General features: G+C 39.1%; 1 protein-coding gene across 1 annotated transcript in view; it reads left to right on the forward strand.

Annotated features, from left to right (window-relative positions):
* Positions 1-20,874, forward strand: part of toy (paired box 6 protein twin of eyeless) — a 140,586-nt gene that overhangs the window by 33,969 nt on the left and 85,743 nt on the right. The window contains exon 3 of the mRNA XM_083124604.1: positions 1,860-2,040. Coding sequence (XP_082980730.1) covers positions 1,860-2,040 — 181 coding nt within the window. The remainder of the gene's footprint in view (positions 1-1,859; positions 2,041-20,874) is intronic.

Genomic DNA, 20,874 nt, shown 5'->3' on the forward strand with positions numbered 1-20,874 from the left:
TTTAAGTACACTTTATGCCCAGATAGGCTACTTGGGACTGGACCTATAGTTTAAAGTGGGATCCGAACCACTACATGCCTCCACCGGATGTCCAACCAGGGATCCCTTGATAACAAGTCGACAATGTTACGGGGAGGCCCTGTGTGTGTGTGTGTGTGTGTGCAGCCGACGTAGACCTGGGTTCGATTCCCGAGGTAAGTGATCTCAGATGGGAAATTTACAGATCATGTCCCTGCATAAGGCTGCTGTAGGGTTTAACCAGTCTTGAAAAAAATTGGTACCTTGGAGTAAATCTGGGAAGGGTTAAATGCGACCGTAATTTTCTTTTTTCTGATCACAGCATCTTCACATGATGTTGCTACGTTCCCCGGATTATTCTCAATGGAACTACTTACGTTTATTCCTCAACGGCGAGCCTGAGACTTATCAGCCTACCATGAAGCCCTCAGGTTGTGGGAAAACAGATAAGGATATGCTTACGTAAAGCTTACCAACTCTCGCACACAAAAATATAATTAGAAGTCAGTTAATGTTAATATATTAGACTTGAACTCACAATTAAACTCCTTATTAGAAACAAAAGTGTATTTAGATCATAATTGTTATTCACTACACAAATTACCACATTCACATTTCCAAAATCACTTCCATTATTCCAGCAACATTTATAATATCTCTCACCTCACAACCCACAAACCAATGTTTTCAGGTTAGTCCATAACCATAAAAGACTACCCAATTGAACAACACAAATTACGTCATAATAGACAATTAACATTTTAAACATATTAAACACCTAAAATTATACAATAAGTGGGTGCGTATCAATGTGTAGAACCCCTATCTACACACCCCTATGAGCTTTCATGGCTCGTTGCAATGTACAGCTTTAAAAAGCTGTTTATTATAATTGAAGGCATAAAGAATCCTAAAAGTTCTAACTTATTTTGTATTCCAAGGCAATGTTCCCAAAGTTTGGTGTGTGTGTTAGAGATATGAGATCACACATAAACACCAATTGTGTATATAATTCTTGTGGTTAGCATATCTTCATTCACTCGGAAATTTGACACATCCACTTGTGATCTTTTAGGGCCTACAAAGGATTGAACAATGCATTTAATAAGGATAGATACAACGATAGACGAAGAATCGAGTAAACAACTTGTGCTCTAAAAACAGTTGCATTGTTTACTATCTTCTCTTCACATTTGGAGCATCCTGGTTTGAAAAATGAAAATATGCTAACATCTCATAGAATTCGATTTGTGTACTGACATATTGACTGGTATTTTGGATGTTCTGTTCAGTGGCGTATTTACAAAGGTTTCTGAATAACTTAAAACAAAAAAATAACTACAATCACTGGATAGAGCCGTGTTGGTCCATTAGACTGAGCGTCTGACTGCCACGCGTGAGACTCGGGTTTGATTCTCGAGGAGAACTTTTCCAGTAATCTCCCGTGGACGTCCCTGGGCTTCACCCAGCCTGAGAGTGTAATGGCAGCTGAAGCGTGCTGCTGATCACTCCCCTTACGTTGGGATTCTTTTTTTCAACCCTTGATCCTGCATGAAGAGGCTCTGGGGTTAACCCAGTCTCAGAGGAATACCTGGGACCGAAACTCAGGCGGTGTAGAGGCGGCCAGAGTGTGGTGCTGTTCACATCACCAGCTCCTCAATTACCCAAGGTTGTAAATTTGTTGCACAATCCCCACGTAAGCTTCCAATGTGCACTCACAATTTACAATTTGCAATCTGAGAAACGGAGGGGAGCCGCAATGAAATCGTAAATACGCCACTGAATTTAGTAGCTTTAGCCCATTGAAGACAGGTGGTAACATAACACAGTTCTCATTTTAGGTACTACGAGACTGGATCCATTAAGCCGAGGGCAATAGGAGGGTCGAAGCCCCGGGTGGCGACGCAGCCCGTGGTCAACAAGATAGCAGATTACAAACGAGAGTGTCCATCCATTTTCGCCTGGGAGATCAGAGACCGTCTGCTCTCCGAAGGCATCTGCACCAACGACAACATCCCCAGTGTGAGTACAGCTTCTTGTATCGCTCGTTTGCGCATTTATTGTGTTTTTATCTGATGTATACAGGAGGCCGCCCTATTAGCACAATGGGAAGTTTCCAGAATAAATACCTAATTGTCACACACGTAGAGCGATAAAGAAAGTGAGAGAGAATATAAACGGGAATAAATAGAAAGAAATGCAAACAGAAAAAGACAGGAACAAACAGAGCCACAGAAAAAGAATGAGAGAGAAGTAGGAGGACAGAGGCAGAACAAGAGAGAAATAGAGAAGGGAAGAAAGATGGAGTAAGAAGTAATGAGAGAAAGAGAGAAAGCAAGAAAGAGAGAATGGAAGAGAAAGAGAAAAGACAGAATTAGAGAAAGAAGAAAGAGGGAGACAGAAAAATAATAAAGTAAGAAAGAGAGGAATGAATAAAGATATAGAAAAAGAAAGATGCATGGAATTAGAGGAAGGATCAAACTTTATAGAGAAACAAATAAAGGAAGAAAAATACAGAGAGAGAAGGAAGAAACATTATGGAGAAGGAAAGAAAGAGCCGACAATAGAGGATGGAATAAAGATGAAGAAAGAAAGAGACAGGGAAAGGAAGAACGAGATAGATAAGCAGGGAGAAAGAAAGAGATAGAAAGACGAAGTAAGAACGAAAGAAAGGAAAAAGAGATGGAAGAAAACGAGGGAAACGGTGGAATAAATGAAACGAAAGAAAGGGTCAGAGCTCTTTGTTTTAAAGCTTATCGGAACTTGACCTACAGTTTAAAGTAGAATCTGAACCATTGCGTAATGCGTATATGAATGAAACCTTGGATATTTTCATGACAAGGCGATACCTTTATCAGTACACCAAGAGAAGGCCCCGAGAAAGAAAGGTAACACGAGAAGAAATATAAGGGGAAAGAGGAGAAGATAGTCTTGAAGCCATTACCACCCAAGATAAGCCCACAGGAACGAATATCTAACGATACCACTAGATAGCAGCGTCAACCTCAAATTCATTGGGCGGCAAGATGGATATAAAATATATTACATACATGATACATGCCTATTAAGGCAGAGAACAATGAACGAAATTGAGTATATAATACTATATACAGGACAATAAACAACCCTAAGGTTTCGCAAGACCATGTGCTTGTCTAGTGATCAAGGGAAGAATTTCCGCGTTGCCGTCCTCTCTGCGGCGGCTGAAGCACTGTTGCCAACTTAGCTCTTTTTGAGCAAGGTCTGGTTCTTTCGTGCACTCGTTTGGCTGAGATTAAGACGAAATTGGGCCTGATGCTTGAAATCTTCGGTGAAAAATAAACACAACGACGTTATAGTTACTTCACAGCGCAAGGAATAATAGCAACTGTATAATACGCGTAAGTAACGCTGTGTCTAGACTTCGGAAACTGGGTCTCCAAATTTCAATCTAAGATTTATTTTCAGGTTAACATAGCAAGAGAAAACTGTTCAGCTTTCGGAAAATTCTCGTCTGTTTTCATCTGGGCCTATTTCTGGAATGGGCCTAATGCTGCGGCATCAATAGCACCTTCCTTAATTCGTCACTGCTTGGGCGCACATCATCCTGCTCCACTATGGCGCCATCACTAGCTCTGCCTTACATAGACAACTTTTGCCATAAGTATACATTTTGTACGTGATATTGTTATATTTGCTGCGTCGCCCCACTCCCTCTTACATCCCCAGCTACTTTTCTTTATAGCGCCTTGGCTGACGTGAAGAGGACGTAATATTGTTATCCGGGAATACTTTATTTTCTATTTCATACTACCATCGGTGAATTATTGAGATGGGTGATGCCGCCAGATCTAGACGGTGAAAACTAAGAATAAATTACCATCACTTTAAAGCTAACGGTATTAACAGCACCCCCTTCCCCACCCACACCCCCACTCATTTGACACCTAAAATTACCCTAGGAGGCCATTTATCCAGTTTCGTAAATTTAGCTCCTTGAAAGTTAACTCGGTTTACGGTGTAATTCAGCTCTTTTAAGCGCATCAGGTTTGGCAACACTGCCAGGATGGTCGTAGAAGGCAAGGAGAAATGCATTGGTCTTATGGAAGTATTATTTAATTTGTTCTCTTGGGAATATCAAACTTCCGATGGTATAGAAAAAGATATCAACGGAAAAAGGACAGACTGAAGTAGTAATTGACAGGCGGAAAAGTCGAAGCTTCCATTTGATTAGCCTTAACTTGAAGTTGAAGTTGATTCCCCATAAAGAATACATGGGTTTCTGAAAATTCTTACTCATCATGTTTTTCAAACATCGTATCTAGCTTAATAATTAACTTTAAAAAACGCTTTCACTTGCAACATGTGGAGAAATTCTTACTCTATTCAACACCGGTTTTTTTTTCCTCAGTAGCATCGCCCATTTGGAAGATATTGAAATAAATGCCCAACTGGTGCGAAATTGTCACTCCTCGCCTTAAATCCATCTCTTGATCTCGGCATTTTCATGTTATCGAGACGGGACGGGACGAGACTAACGAATTTACATCTCGAGATGCAAATTCCTGTCTCCTTCTCTTCTCGAATAGAAGGAGCAAGTCACGTCGCTTCTCGAGTCTCGAGGTATGTCGTGTAAACAGCATAAAACTATGCGTAACAGCACAGAGTTTCACAGAGTATAGAGCCTATTAATGCAATGCAAACAAAATTTCATCAACAACGTTGTTTTGTTTGGACACCTGGTTTCCACGCTGCGAGCCCTAGGAAAACGGGATATTATCCCCAGTGCACAGTAAAAAAACAAAAAAAAAACCTGATGTGTCTGATTTAACAAAACACGTCTCGGTTAATCTTTTTGAAACTGTAAACAAAAAAAAATGAGTAGCATTAACTAAATTGGAAAATTTTGAACAAATTCTTTGGCAACTCGTAACAAATGTGCATGATTCAAAAACAATTTGGTCCTGTTGAACAGTCATTTCTTGGAAAGAAGAATAGCAACAAATGTAGAACGTAAATACTCGAATATTATGACCCGAATGTACACTCACCGGCATTAAAAATGGGACACCTAGATCCTGAAATATTCGCTTCCCTGCAAGACCGTTATGTTTGTTGCATAACAATTAATTTGAGACACACATACGTTGGCATAAATTATACAGGGTGTCTCAGAAGTAATAGCGCAAACTGACACAGGTGAAAGTACACGATAATAGAAGCAAAAAAGTCACAGTAAACATGGGTCTGCAAACGAGCCGTTTTCGATATAATCGTGAATGTGTGATTACAAGCCGCCACTGACTTCATTGTGTGTAAACGTCGTCCTAGTTTGTAAAATGCTTTCAAACACCTCCGGTACATTTCGGAATTGGTCACAAGCATGTACACTCCTCTGTACTGATTGTATCCATCCTGTTTGATTACAACGCCACGTCTCGGAAATCTTCTGTTTTGTAAACAAAGAGCAAACCTCGGAGTAAAGCACTCGGTGTTTACAAAATGCAATCAATGACGGCTTGTAGCCACACATTCGCACACATTATTAGCATTTTAGTAACTAGGACGACGTTTACAAACATTGAAGTCAGTGGCGGCTTGTAATCACACATTCGCGATTATCTCGAAAACGACTCGTTTGCAGACCCATGTTTACTGAGACTTTTTTGCTTCTATTATCGTGTACTTTCACCTGTGTCAGTTTGCGTTATTACTTATGAGACACCCTGTATAGAATAAGACACATATAGTTTGTCAATCTGGCCCTATTTTCAAATAACGAACTCGCAACAAAGTACTGTATTCCATCAGCCTTTGTGCTTCTCTTTCAGAAACACGTCTAGTTTTTCATAAATTGTGTTTGAATAACGACACGTGCTAGAATCCAAACAATCTTGAGCATGTTTTTCTTCCTTCCTTTTTTTAACGGTGGAAATATTTGGTTACCTTCGAATCCAAAGCGCGGTGGAAAACATTGCCGGAGGAAAGAAGTATCAAATTTCACGACCGATGGAAAAAAAAGTGCTTTCCACTCCGTTGAACCAGTTCCAGGTATCTTTGGGGATAGATTTTTGCAGAACGTTCTTACAAATAGCATGTGCGTCACGTCCCAACAAAGTTCACATCAGATCCCGCGGGGACTTACAGGAGTTACAGTGATGAATGGATGTTCTTGTGAAAAGAATTTGCCCCGCTTCCATGTAGCGAAATTATACACAACTTTCTTTTAGACTTCGGTTCTGCTGTCAAAACAGCCTTTATGCTTGTGTTTTGTGAACAAGAGCGTTTCGTGTGTGTTTAAAAAAAATGTATTAAGTTTCATCACGTCAAGAAATGTAATTCCTAGATGAATTGATGAGCGAGCCCGCGAATAGATTTTTGGAAACTGTAATTTTATTTGTCGTCGACGAAATTGTTCAACGGGTTTTTTCTTTACTTAAGAGTGAGTGTTTTAGCGTTCATATTGCTGGGGATATTCCTGGTCGAGTTTAGGAACAAGTGGGAAGATGCTTGTATGGATCAACATGGAGATAATGTAGTGTGTGGGTGATAACTAACTGACTCTCTAGACTTCTTAAACCCGACGTTTCATGGCTGTAGCAACACAGACCTTCCACCTGTCCCTATCTTGAGCAAGATCTATATACTCTTTTCAATCCCTACCGATTTCCTTTAGGTCTATCTCAACGTTGTCCCTCCATCTTCGTCTTGGCCTTCCTACAGGTCTCTTACCATCAGGTTTCCCAACAAGAATCCTGTAAACTCCTCTTTCCCCTCCCATTGGTGCCACATGGCCTGCCCACCTAAGTCTTCTTGATTTAATTATTCTAATAATATCTGGACATTAATACAAATTATGTAGTTCTAAATTATGTAACCTTCTCCACTCACCTGTCTCCTCATCCCTTTTAGGCCCAAATATTTTCCTAAGGATGCTTATGTAAATTATTCTAGCTTGGGGGATGCTTTAGGAAAATTTTCTTAAACATCTTCCTCCTCGTTTCCCTTGCCCTTCACTTCGAGAACTGGGCAGCATCGTGCTAATCCAACACACTCTCTTCCCTTCTCATACCGCTATGCACGGTCTTTCTTCACAAATCCTCAAGACAAGTCTGTATTTTTAAGTATAAGAATTACATAGTCGCGAAAAATGGTGCTGCAAGCGAGTTAGGTGCCTAAACTAAATTCTATCGCTTAGTTCGTCCAATTCGTTAAGTTTAAAGACGCACAATTACGCATCCTCCACTCAGAATTTGCCCCTCTTCTTCCCAGCAATCAACAACCACGCTTATGAGAATCCTCGTCTCCTTTTTATGGAACTTGGCACTATACACTATAGTTTTGTTTGCGAACATATCTCTTCCCCCGGTGCGCCTTCTTCCATTCTCTGCTTGGAATGTCATCCAAATATTAGCTCACGTCCTTCAATCCATCCTCCAACGGTATTCGCATGAGCCCTTTCCCATTGTATTTTGCTAACTTAAACACTGCCCCTCCCCTTTCCCCCCTACCCTCACTGCTTTACAGATCTTAGCTTCTGAACAGCAGCGAGCACACACACACACTGACTACGTAAGCACGAAAGTTATGTCGTGGCCCTCGAACCAACGAAAGAGCTGTTTTTCTTTCCCCCTCTTTTTTTTTTACACACTAAAAAAATTGCTTAGGTCAAGGGCCATTGTGTCGTTCGCAAGCAAAGAACTCAAAATTGAATGCATTAAGTTCATCAAGTGAATAGATGACTTTTCTCGAGAGTCTGGTAATGAGTGTTTTTTTTTCTGTTCCCTATTCTTCACTCCCTTCCCCTTTTCGATAAGAAGTCGGAGACCGCGTTTACCGCTTCGCATAATGGCTTATCAGTAATGTGTGATGCAACAGCCATTTTAAGCGAAACGTTTTCCCGTTTCGCCCATTACCTCATTTCGCCTAATTAATTGATTGATTGCTTTACTTTATTTTACTTCGCTAGTGCCAATTTTGACTAATTTGCGAAGATGGCGATGAGTGATGATTTGATGAAATTGATGAATGGACACTCACAATCATCCATGCCCAGGCCGGGATTCGAACCCTGGACCCCGGCGTTGTAGCGCGCTGTGATAACCACTCCACCCCAAAGTTCGGCGGAAAACATTTCAAATGTCTCTGTTATACACTATCATCAACGTAAACACCAAAAAATTTGGATAGCATCCTTGATATGCGACAGAAAATGAAGGATGAAGTTCGTATGTACAAAAAGTACACAAAAAAGTTCATATGTACAAAAAACTTGAATATAAAACTAGATTTCAATATTAGTATTACTGTATTCACCACCAACATTTATACCAAGGATATAGGAGGGATCCAGGGGGTTCGTACCCCCTCCGAAAGAGTTATCAAGTACTAAAATTAAATAATGAAAAAATATATTATTTTAGACTTTGTAGTATAATTTCCTCTAAACTTATTGGAAGATAAGGATTATATTGGAATCATACGACTTTGAAGGGGAGGAAGAACGTATTTAGGGGGTTCGGACCCCCCTACCAGATTGACTTAATAAGTACGGAAATTAAATATAATGAAAATATACTCGCTTAGCATTTGTTGTATAATTTCCTCTGAACTTATTGGAAGACAAGGATTATATTGGGATCATACGACTTTGAATGACATTACAAAAAAGATTTATGTACACTACTACTCAATATGCATAAACTATTAATCAGAAACTTACTTTTCTCCAACTGCATGTAACATAATTTTTGTTATTCGTTAAATTATTCATCTATTTGACATTAATTTCATTGCCAGGGCACTTGTTTTTATGTAAATTATTCCGATCTTAAGCTACGTAATGAATATGCGCTGTTATATCTCTATTGTTATACAGTCTTTTTACCTATTCGTGTAATAATATAATATTAATTTATGTATTGTAATTAGTATTAATTTTATTTAATATAATTATTTTAATTTAAACATTGTTATTATTATCCTGAGACACTTGGTTCGCCCCCCCCCCCACCTCGAAACATATTTCTAGATACGTGCTTAATTTATATATATGTACCTCTTGACTAACTGTTTATTTTTCGATTGTCAGTTGTTTTTTGACATGCACGTTCATAACTTCACATTCTAAAGTCATCAACACACATCATAAATCAACACTGTAACATTTGTGCTCGTCACAATTCATATCATTTGATCATTGAAATTCATAACGTACCGGCACTCTAACCCCTAAACCGCGAAGCGTGTCTACGAGAAACGGTCAGAGAAGAAATAAACTTCTCGCTTCTCTTCATGAACACGGACTTATGGGAAGCAATGCAGATGGGCCAACCCACTGTTTAGGTGGAAAAGTTGCATATATAAGGGCTCGAAAGAGAGAGGGTTGGAGACGAAGGCAAAGGGATGAAAAAGGGATGCTAAAGTGGGCTATATCCGCGGAAGGGGTGGCTTCCGCTTCGTTACCCCGGAAGAATATCGACATAATCACAACGGGAAAATATCGGGGCGGCTGAGCGAGCAAGGTTTACTTGCATACTTAGTTAAAGGGGGTTGCGGAAAATGGAATCATGGGCTTTGGATCTGCACGCATTGTGCGTGTGTGTTGTGTGTGGCGTCCGTGTTAGGTTGTACGCATTGTCTTTCTCTTTTTATACATGCTGGAAGGATTGCGAGATCCCTCGCACCACATTAGCATCAGATGAGATAACCGGCTTTGGCGCGCTCTCTAATTTGAGATCTGCAATGTCGAGGGTGGGACACGACTGTAAATACATGACAGCGTCAAATCAGGGGACGGAGAAAGGAAAAATTCACTATCGTACTGTTCACATAGTTGCATCGGTACCACCTCAAAATTATGGAAATACTGCACTTCTGAGGTAAAACTGAAACTTTCATGAAGTGATATTTGATACAAAGTATATAGTATAAGATGGTGAAACAAACCCTTTTCACAATTTTATGATCATCTTCAACCCTTTCCACAATTATATGATTGCAGTGGGTTGCGTTGATTCACACAAGAAAACACAATGATAAAAAGCACCCTCTTGTTCTTTAGGATACTTATATTCTACCTGCTGTAAAGTACTGAAAAGGAAAACTAACTGAAAACAAATGCTAAAGAGTACGTTAGTCGGCGATTGTCCTTTGTATTGCCCAGCTGCACAATTAGCACCGCGATTGGTGCCATGTTCCTCCTTCCACAATCTACTGATAACAAAATAATAAACCCACATCGTCGAAAACAGTACATGAAAACAAGAATAATTGAAACATTCCTATACAATGATCATCTTCAACTTTTTCCACAATTACAATATGATCATCTTCAACTCATTCAACAATATTATGATCATCTTCAACCCTTTCCACAATTATATGATCATCTTCAACACTTTCCACAGTTATATGATCATCTTCAACACTTTTACAATTATGTGATCATCCAACTCTTTCAACAATTATATGATCATTTTCAACCCTTTCCACAATTATAATATGATCATCTTCAACTCTTTACACAATTATAATTTGATCATCTTCAACCCTTTCCACAATTATATGATCATCTTCAACCCTTTCCACAATTATATGATCATCTTCAACACTTTATACAGTTATATGGTCATCTTCAATCCTTTCCACAATTACATCATTATCTTCAACTCCTTTTACAATTATATGATCATATTCAACCCTCTCCACAATTATATGATTATCTTCAACCCTCTCCACAATTATATGATTATCTTCAACCCTCTCTACAATTATATGATCATCTTCAACACTTTCCACAATTACATGATCATCTTTAACGTACAGCTTAAACCCTGGACCTAGAAATCTCCCTTCCTCTTATGAAGTATTCCAGAAGTGGTTTTCCTAAATTCAACCCCTAAGCGGGAAGTTGGATCTAGAAACATGAAAATATTTGAACCATTAACAAAAATACTCAATAGATGGCGCGCTGTACGTTCATTAAGTGGCGGCGATTAAGGGGCAGGTGAGGGGGGCAGTTGCCCCTCCACTTTTTGCCACTTTTGCCCCCCGTACTAGACTAAACCTTATATACGAGCACTGAGCGTGCTTCAAACGTTATCGCAAACAGACACTGCAGCCTTCAAACTTACGATTCTTCTTTATCTAATTCAAATCGCACTGTTACGACTTCCAAAACATGAAGGCACATACCAACCAAAACAGATCCCAAGACTTAGTAGACATATACGCAAAGAAAGGTAGAACACACGAACACGAAACCCCATTACGATTACCTTACACAGACTTACTCCCTCGAGTAAAAATGAAAATACAAGAATTGGATGAATGGTGTGCACACAAAGTCCAAAACACAAGCATTTACAAGTGGAACGCGCAAATCGGCAAAAACAACAACCTTGGTATCAATCTATGAAGCTACCTCGAGGCAGGGATTGTGTTCACCTTGAGACTGCGTACGGATCACGTTCCCGTGAATCAACATTTGGCAGGAATACACGCGGTACCTACAACTTCCTGTCAATGCGGAGAACCCAGCCAAACACTAACGCATCTGTTTCTCCAATGTCCCTTACGACAAGTTCATCGGGGAACATTATATAACACCCTACTTCGACTAGCTGTTCCATTTCCGGTGTCGATCCCAACCCTGATAAGTCAACGTCGAACACCTATCATGTGGACGCTGTATACCTTCGCACGGAAACACAACATTCCTATGTAAACAAAAACAACAAGGAAATTCACAGTGTAACATACCCTCCAGGATACCCTCCCATAGTGTATATTACGAGTGAAAGTGCAAATGTATCGTGAAAGTGTCATAAGGAACGACGAGGAAGAAGACACGGAGAAGTATGATCAAAGAAAGCAGTACCGATGGCTAGAAACCGCAAAGAATAAGCGGTGTGAGCCACTATAAAGCAACAACAACAACAACTTTATATATGAGGGAAAGTAAACTGTCTTTGTCCCCACAGTTTGGACACCTTGCTACCCCCTTAGTTTTGGAACCCAATCGCCGTCACTGGGTTGTGTTTTTCGAAAATCTGCATAAATAGACTAATGAACACACCTGTTGTTCCTCCAAATACTAATTTTTATATCAACTGATATAGTACTCAACAAATACTATGTAGTCATTGATATAAATGCTAATTTCTGATACTGATATTCCTCTAGAGTTTAGAGTCTAGACAGTTACCTCCTATTTACATTTGCTCATTCATCAATTTCAACATTTTATTTCGGATTATTAATTTCGACATTTTCTATCACCCGATGAACAAACATGTAAATGTAATGCAAGGACGACGGGTTGTGTTTCGCTTTATGTAAAAAAAAATAATGAAAGGATCAAAATTGTACAGCATTTCTAGTGGAATACCGTAGAACATAGGTATCTTAACGATAACCAAGACGTGTTGGTTTACAAATTTGCCATTTTGAAAAATGAAAACGGCCGCCATTTTGTTTCTATCGGAGATATTTTCCACAAGAAGTGCTCTACTTCTTACTGTGCTGGTGCAACTAACACGACACATGAGAGTTTTAAAACAATCTACTGTCCACTTATCTCGCTAAGTGTATTTTCAAAACTTGTAAGCCGGCCCCCGTGGCGTAGTGGTTAACACATCGCGCTACGACGCCTGGGGTCGCTGGTTCGAATCCTGGCCTGGGCATGGATGTTTGTGAGTGTCCATTCACCATATCATCACTCATCCCCATCTTCGCAAATTTGCCAAAAGTGGCGCAAAGAGCGAAGTAAAATAAAGCAAATCAATCAAAACTTGTAAATTTTATAGGTTTAGTCCATCGTTTCTTGAAACAATTTGACTGTTTCAACTCAAATGCATTAATGCAATGTCACATCTGTCATCGAGCGGATGTAGTTTCTGAATAAAGTACAACAGTTGACAAGGGAAAGCCGCCACCTGCTAGAATGATCCAGAACAACTTTATAATAGTCTGTAGGGGAGTAATTTTTGTGTATATATATCGTCCTGTTTTGTACCTTGTTACATTTGTACTTAGTGCAGAATCTGAAGAAGGCCTTGCTAGAAGTTTGAAACGTTACGTTTAGTTTATGTTTTATAATAAAATAAATTTCTGCCTTGGTCAGCATATTGAGTTTCTCTTAAATCGAAGTAGAATATGTTATCAGAAGCAAGTTAAATTTATTATCAAATAAATACCTACTCCAGTACTAATGTTACTTATTTATTGAAAGATAATATGAGGAAGAGACATCAGAATAGAATAGAGTTTACTGCAATGGAAAACACTCAAAATAATTTTATTTTATTAATGTAAGACTTGCGATTGAAACTTGGAGCGCAAATGTTTTATATGAGGCCTTACAGTTGACAACGAAACACCTCAAGGTAACACACTCTATTTCTTGCTTTGGGTTTTAGGTACCTTAATATTACCTCATTGCATTACTCAAGTGATTTATTGCTTTGTGTAATTGTGTCTTCGACATTCATTATGATAAGTACCTAACCTAACCTAATCAAATACAGTGTTCCTATTATGTTCATAAGTGTTTCCATTGCTTCCCCAGAAAACAAGTAGTCGGTATAATACTAAAGTACCGGATTTTATTTTCGCCATAGCAGAGAAGGCTTGCTCGGACAAATATGAAGTCCAAAAGGGAAAAAGTATGTCGATTGTTTTCTTCACTAAGTTAATATACTCCTCTGCTAGTCCAAGCCAAAAGAAAGCCACCGATGCCTCACTCTTGTTGTTTTCTTCACTAAGTTAATATACTCCTCTGCTAGTCCACGCCAAAAGAAAGCCACCGATGCCTCACTCTTGTTGTTTTTTCACTAAGTTAATATACTCCTCTGCTAATCCAAACCAAAAGAAAGCCACCGATGCCTCACTCTTGTTGTTTTCTTCACTAAGTTAATATACTCCTCTGCTAGTCCAAACCAAAAGAAAGCCACCGATGCCTCACTCTTGTTGTTTACTTCACTAAGTTAATATACTCTTCTGCTAGTCCAAGCCAAAAGAAAGCCATCAATGCCTCACTCTTGTTGTTTTCTTCACTAAGTTAATATACTCCTCTGCTAGTCCAAGCCAAAAGAAAGCCACCGATGCCTCATTCTTGTTGTTTTCTTCACTAAGTTAATATACTCCTCTGCTAGTCCAAGTCAAAAGAAAGCCACCGATGCCTCACTCTTGTTGTTTTCTTCACTAAGTTAATATACTCCTCTGCTAGTCCAAACCAAAAGAAAGCCACCGATGCCTCACTCTTGTTGTTTTCTTCACTAAGTTAATATACTCCTCTGCTAGTCCAAACCAAAAGAAAGCCACCGATGCCTCACTCTTGTTGTTCTTCACTAAGTTAATATACTCCTCTGCTAGTCCAAACCAAAAGAAAGCCACTGATGCCTCATTCTTGTTGTTTTCTTCACTAAGTTAATATACTCATCTGCTAGTCCAAGCCAAAAGAAAGCCACCGATGCCTCACTCTTGTTGTTTTCTTCACTAAGTTAATATACTCCTCTGCTAGTCCAAGCCAAGAGAAAGCCACCGATGCCTCACTCTTGTTTTCTTCACTAAGTTAATATACTCCTCTGCTAGTCCAAGCCAAAAGAAAGCCACCGATGCCTCACTCTTGTTGTTTTCTTCACTAAGTTAATATACTCCTCTGCTAGTACAAGCAAAAAGAAAGCCACCGAAGCCTCACTCTTGTTGTTTTCTTCACTAAGTTAATATACTCCTCTGCTAGTCCAAACCAAAAGAAAGCCACCGATGCCTCACTCTTGTTGTTTTCTTCACTAAGTTAATATATTCCTCTGCTAGTCCAAGCCAAAAGAAAGCCACCGATGCCTCACTCTTGTTGTTTTCTTCACTAAGTTAATATACTGCTCTGCTAGTCCAAACCAAAAGAAAGCCAACGATGCCTCACTTTTGATGAACTAACTTTGAGTGTGGAATCAGCGCAAAGATGAATGAACTCATCTTTCTAATATTATATTTTTTTTTTTCGTTTATCCGTACATTACGTATCTCGCGGCACCTCTGGTTGGAAAACACTGCTCTAGAGTCTAGAACTCACGGTTCTCTTGCTTCTAACTAGCGAGAATTTTGACAGAACTGAAATAAACGTCCACGTAACGTACAGGCATGATAGAAGTGGGGATTCCATTCTGCACGTGAAACTCCTTCTCGACGACCAGTTTTGCAGGGAAACGTCGGAATTAAAGCGCGGCAAATGAGTTTTTCAAAGCGGTCACTTTCCGGAATGTCCATTCGGATTCTCCGCAGTCAGGGAGACCGCTCGGTATCCGGCAAATTCCCTTTATGAATTTTAAGAGAAAACAAGCATCCTATTAGCACAGGGAACATGACGAGTCCGCGCTCAGAACACTTTGTGTCTGGCTTGTCAACATTCAAGCGAGGTTTCTGCAAGAGCTGATGGCCGGAGAGAGAAGGAACGAGACCACGAGAAGGGGGGGGCAGGGGGGGCAGGGGGGAATTCTGGTGAAGGCAGATGAGCCTTATTCGCACACTGAGTGCTCCCAAATGAATTGTGGTAAAAATAGGGGAGGATTTCGCAGAAGATTGCGGCATCGGGGAGCTGGGGGGTGGAAGTGGAGTTCGAAAGGGGGTGCGCATTCGAAAGAGGTGATGACAGCAAACCGCACAGAAGGTGGATGCATAGGGGGTTGTTATATGGAGAGTTTTTTTTCTTTTTTTGGTTCACCGTGCCCGAGCAACTTAACTGGGTGGTTGGGCAAGTATTGCCACGACAAACACAGGGTTCGAAGCGTAATATACTTTTTTTTTCGGGCGTGGGATGGTGTGCGCCAGACTCCAAAAAATTGACGGGAGGGAGAGAGTGAGAGAGGGAAAGGGAGGACGGATAGGAGGGGAAGGGGCATTTGAGAAGGACAAGTTGGGTTGTACCAAATTTTCAATGGAGTCAGTTAAGCGTGTTCGACAATTCATGTCCGGTCATATGTGAAATTGCATAGGGGGAGGACACTAAAAATGTAGGGAACCTCTGGACTATATACACACGAGGAGGACTGAGAAGGGAAGGGAAAAAAGAAATTTATCGAAAAATTAATTGAATTTTGGGGAAGCTCGGAGATATGTCCATCCAGTGTATGTGAAGACAGAATTTTAAAGGGATGATGCAGAAGAAAGATGCGCTGAAGAGTGAGGGACATTCGTTCGCAGATGTGCTGGGGGTGCATACACGCAAGCGGCGTGGTATCTTTAAAAAATCCAGTGGGAGGGGGATTTCAGTAACTTCTTTCGAATTCGAATTGAATTCGAATTAGTTTAAGTGCAACATCCAAAAAGATGCAGGAAGATGCATCAAGGAACATCAACTGATGCATTGAAGTGCATCTCGACTGAAAGGAATCCTCACTGGAATCAAATGATGCACTTTGGTGTTTCCTTCACGACATACAAAAATACACCCAAATGCATCAAATGTGAATCTGATTCTTTGATGAAGCCATGAAACACACTTTAGTGCATCAATCGATGCATTCAGGTGCATCAATCGATATGATGCATTTAGTTCTCTGAGTGTACGGTAGCGGAAATTGACGGTCTGAGACCGTTATTCATCCAGTCAACATTTTTACAGTAAACAGGAGGATGATACTTGCATGTGTATGGCTGTCAGTGCGTTTTGCAGCAAGGATCTTCGATTTTTACTTCTACGTAGCGCCCATCACCCCTGGATGAAGGGGTGGGGGAAAAGAGGGGGTTAAAGAAGGGCATAAAGTTGCTCCTTTGGATTTCTCCTGAGCTTCAGACTTGGCGGGCATTAAAGAGAGGCTCGTTGAAGCGGAAATTGCGTCACAAAAGATCAGAATTCGATGATCCCAGTGCTCACGGGAGGTAGAGGATGTATGTGGTGCTGAAGTTTGCTGAAAATGTCTGTAATGTGCGTTCCCTAGTTTCTGCGTAAGGGACCAGCATTTGCCGTAATTATGGAGAAAACAAAATTTGGTAATTTTGACGAAATTATTTGGCAATCCAAAACAAATGCTTCCGATTTGGACAACATTACTAACACAATTTGGGCTGGTGAAGAATCATTGTTACCTCTGAAGCAGCAAAAATTTGGTCAATCCAAACATTTCACTTTTTTCTACACTGTCAGATGTTACCGTAAAATTACAATATTTTACCGTTAAAATTTAACGCACTGCCTGTTAATTTACAAAGAAACGGGACGCAACCTTTCTTTATTTAAATTTGAATATTTTACTATGTATGATGATTATAAATATATTTTTTAAAACTGCATCATTAAAATGACATTCATTAGTTTAACTAATATACAATAGCTACTAATACTTTAAATTATAATTTATTATGGTAGTTGGATGACAGTGAACCTCCTCTCGCGACACCCATGGGTTCACTACACCTTTTATTATTATATCTTACATTTGATGTTCTTCTTCCTCCAAAATCAAAATTGGGAAAAAAACATTCTGGACAGAGCCCTGCTTCGCGGAAGCCAGGTGAGACGGGCAAAATTCCAAGAGCAACTCCCGGGACAGTCCATGTGGAGACATCTGGTGTTTACGCAGGAATCACGGGTGTGGAAAATATGAAGGGGCTCTCTGCTGTATTCAGCCCATTTCAAGTTTCGTTTATCTGAAGATCGGTTAAATTATTCCTTACGATATGGTAACTTGAAATTCTTTATTTTCTTAACTTTCTTCATCATTAGGCTAATCGTGGCGACGAGGTTGAATGATGATTAGATGAACTTGAAGAGACACCCGCAAATGAACATTTGTGCCTAGGACGGGACACGAAACTGAGACCTCTCGTGGAGAGATCACCTCTCAACGTACTTTAATTTCATATGAGAGAATTTTTATTATCTTTGGCATCCCATCTGTAGCCATCTCATATTCTATAGTCGCATCCCAGAATTTTAGTTTTTGTGGGGTTGGTCATTAATATAAAATTTAATATATACCAATAATAACATAAAATCGTTACCTATTTTTATTATCGTGCTTGAGGAATTCCTTCTACGTAATGCACACAACAGTATATTTCTTCAGGATTTTCATATTTCAAGCGTTAAGCACATTGAAATACATAATAATTTTCATAAATATAAAGAATATATGGGAGGAGAAATGATGGGGCGGAGGAGTTGAATTTTCGAATCTGACAAAAGAACTTGGGTGAACCAAACTTAGCGTCCAACACTTAAGAATTAAGGGTTTTTACCACATTAAACCTCATTGATGTTGAATTTTGAAACTTTTCTCGTGAAACTTCATTTTCTTATGAATAATTACGTGCGTGTATTGTTTAAACATGTACAATCTCTGTTACAGGAGGGAGATAACATTGTTAACAAACAAAATATCAAAATATTGACAGGTACCGCTCTATAAGTTCGACTTTCCTGTCATAGGTAAAACAAGGATTCTCCTATAGGAACGTCACTTTATCGTTTTCGAAGAATCAGGACGCTCCTATATAACGGCCTCTTTCCCAAATGGACATTTTGTGGATTTCGTTGGAAACGCAGATAAATTATATTTTGTTAATTTAATAAAACTGCAAATGTTAAAGAAAATGATGATTTCAGAAGATTGCTAGAAATTAAAGAATGATAATTATCTCTTACTTACAAATTATGGAAAGCCAGAAAGGCAGAAGACTAAATTATCAGCATAGCAACCCACAGACAGTTGAAGACTACTTAGTTACCATATCAGCAAGCTCGGGTATAAAAGAGAAAAAATTTCGACAGCTAACCAGAGACATATAGGCAAGGTTATTAGAAGTATAAGGTTGGGTCAATCCGTTGTTTACTCGAATGACGAAACGACGGTAAGAGGTGAATTTATCCATGAAACGAATTCCAAATCTATGCGCTAGTGTGGCACTATGCAGATAGGAAACCATGCCAGAAACTGAACACACGAAATGCAGTACAGAATGATCATTTCCTGATGTAAGATGTTTTCTTCGTTATAAGCAATAAACGGGCCTTCGAAATACTGCAGACCTGAATCTGCGATGCTGAAAAGGCTGGTGAAAAAGAGTGATCCTATGTTTTGGGAAAATACATATATTTGAATGAGCAAGTAATTCCTGAAAATTAAAAATTATTATATCCTGATCAATTACAAGTAAATTTGTGCGTTGTATGTAATACAAATCTCAGTTACATGTTAGTGCAAAAATGTTTAAGTTGAACCAGTGCTAAGTACGAACCTAGCTGATTGAACATGTTGATTACATGCATGGATGTCGACCATATTACTATTAATATTCCTTTATTTAACACGAGAGAAAAATACTGGGATTTTTATGCCCATATTTTTGTGCACACGTTGTCGGAAATTGTGTAGTTAGATGTGTGTAGGACACGTATTTGTTTTCTAGCCATACAGGATATTCAGTTCCTTCTTCAATAACATAGGCCTATTATGTTCCAGCTTTATAGCATTTTGGTAAACGTTACGTCAAATAAATATAATGTCCAACAATGAAGTTTTACGACTTCATTAAATTTGAATAGCCTATTTCACAAATATTTACAATATTTATCGAAAATTAAAAATTTCTGCACATTACACACGAGAATTGAGTTTTCAAAGTTTGCAAGCTTATTTAAAACGAATTCCAATCTTTCTCTTTCCCAATCCTCCTGTACGTTATATTTTCAAAAATTATCTTAAATACGGAACTCGAACACGTAAATTTTTATTACATAGTAATTAACTATATATAAAACGCTGAGAATTTTTAAAAGGATTCAGAGAAAGATTCAAATGTTTCATACAGTTTTAAGTAATTTGAAAAATAAAGGTAGATTATGCAGAACTGTAAAGTTTGGATTTAACGTTTATCAATGTCATTTACGTATTTTCAAATGTTCTTGGAGGTGAAGTGAACATTCTGAATTAATAAGATAAAGGACGATTAGGTCAGAAAACTAAATACATACGCTTTTACAATACGCTGTGTTAAATGTTGATTATACTGGACTAGTCTTGTGACGTCACAGAAGCTAATATTTCAGAAATTCATTTACAGTTTTTGGCTTCAGATAAATTGAATACACCGACGGTTATATATTATAAATAACATGAAACAAAAACTAATTTCCCGATGTTAAAAACGAGTAATAAGATTTTTTCGGTTCAATATTTTTTTATAATATAAACACAAAATGTAATACTCTACATTCGATTTTGTTAAGTTTAGTAAATCACTATAAGTTTCATGTTTGTTGCGAACTAATCGCCTGTTACTTGTCCATAGTCTTGTAACTTACAGTTGCAGTCCAACTGTTTCATGACTCTAGTGACTTACACATTAGCTTTCCACAGCCTACAGTACGCACTCTAATATAGACATTGTTCTTGTTCTGGTGTTTAACATCTGCATATTCCAACACCGTCGTTTTGCACTTCACGTGACTTTATATTGAAGTGATACATTCATTTGACCGGTTTGACGTCATCGCACGCAAAAACTTCAACCGTTACCATGGGTCCAGTGGCGGCTGGCCAAGTGCAACAAGTGCAGATGTTTTCACCTAATTTTCAAATTAATATTGACATTTTTCATTTGCTTGTTAAATTAAACTATTTCCCAGCAGAACGCACACGATACTACTCAAATAACACGCCGCTCGGCGCTACGCACGTATTGAGTTCGTCCCAACCCAAGAGCAAACACCGCTAGGTTGCGGAAAACTTAGCCGGTTGTCATGGCAACGGTGACGTCACCTAGCGTTGGCCTTGAACGGGTGTCGCCTTCTAGATGAAGCAGTTCTCTCGTCGGAGAAAACATCGCATCCAGTGCTTGTGGCAAAATCTTCGCGTTCTCACGAGATCTTGTTCCGCG

The sequence above is a fragment of the Lepisma saccharinum genome, chromosome 6 (genome assembly GCF_977018435.1).
Source record: "Lepisma saccharinum chromosome 6, izLepSacc3.1, whole genome shotgun sequence".
NCBI lineage: Eukaryota > Metazoa > Arthropoda > Insecta > Zygentoma > Lepismatidae > Lepisma > Lepisma saccharinum.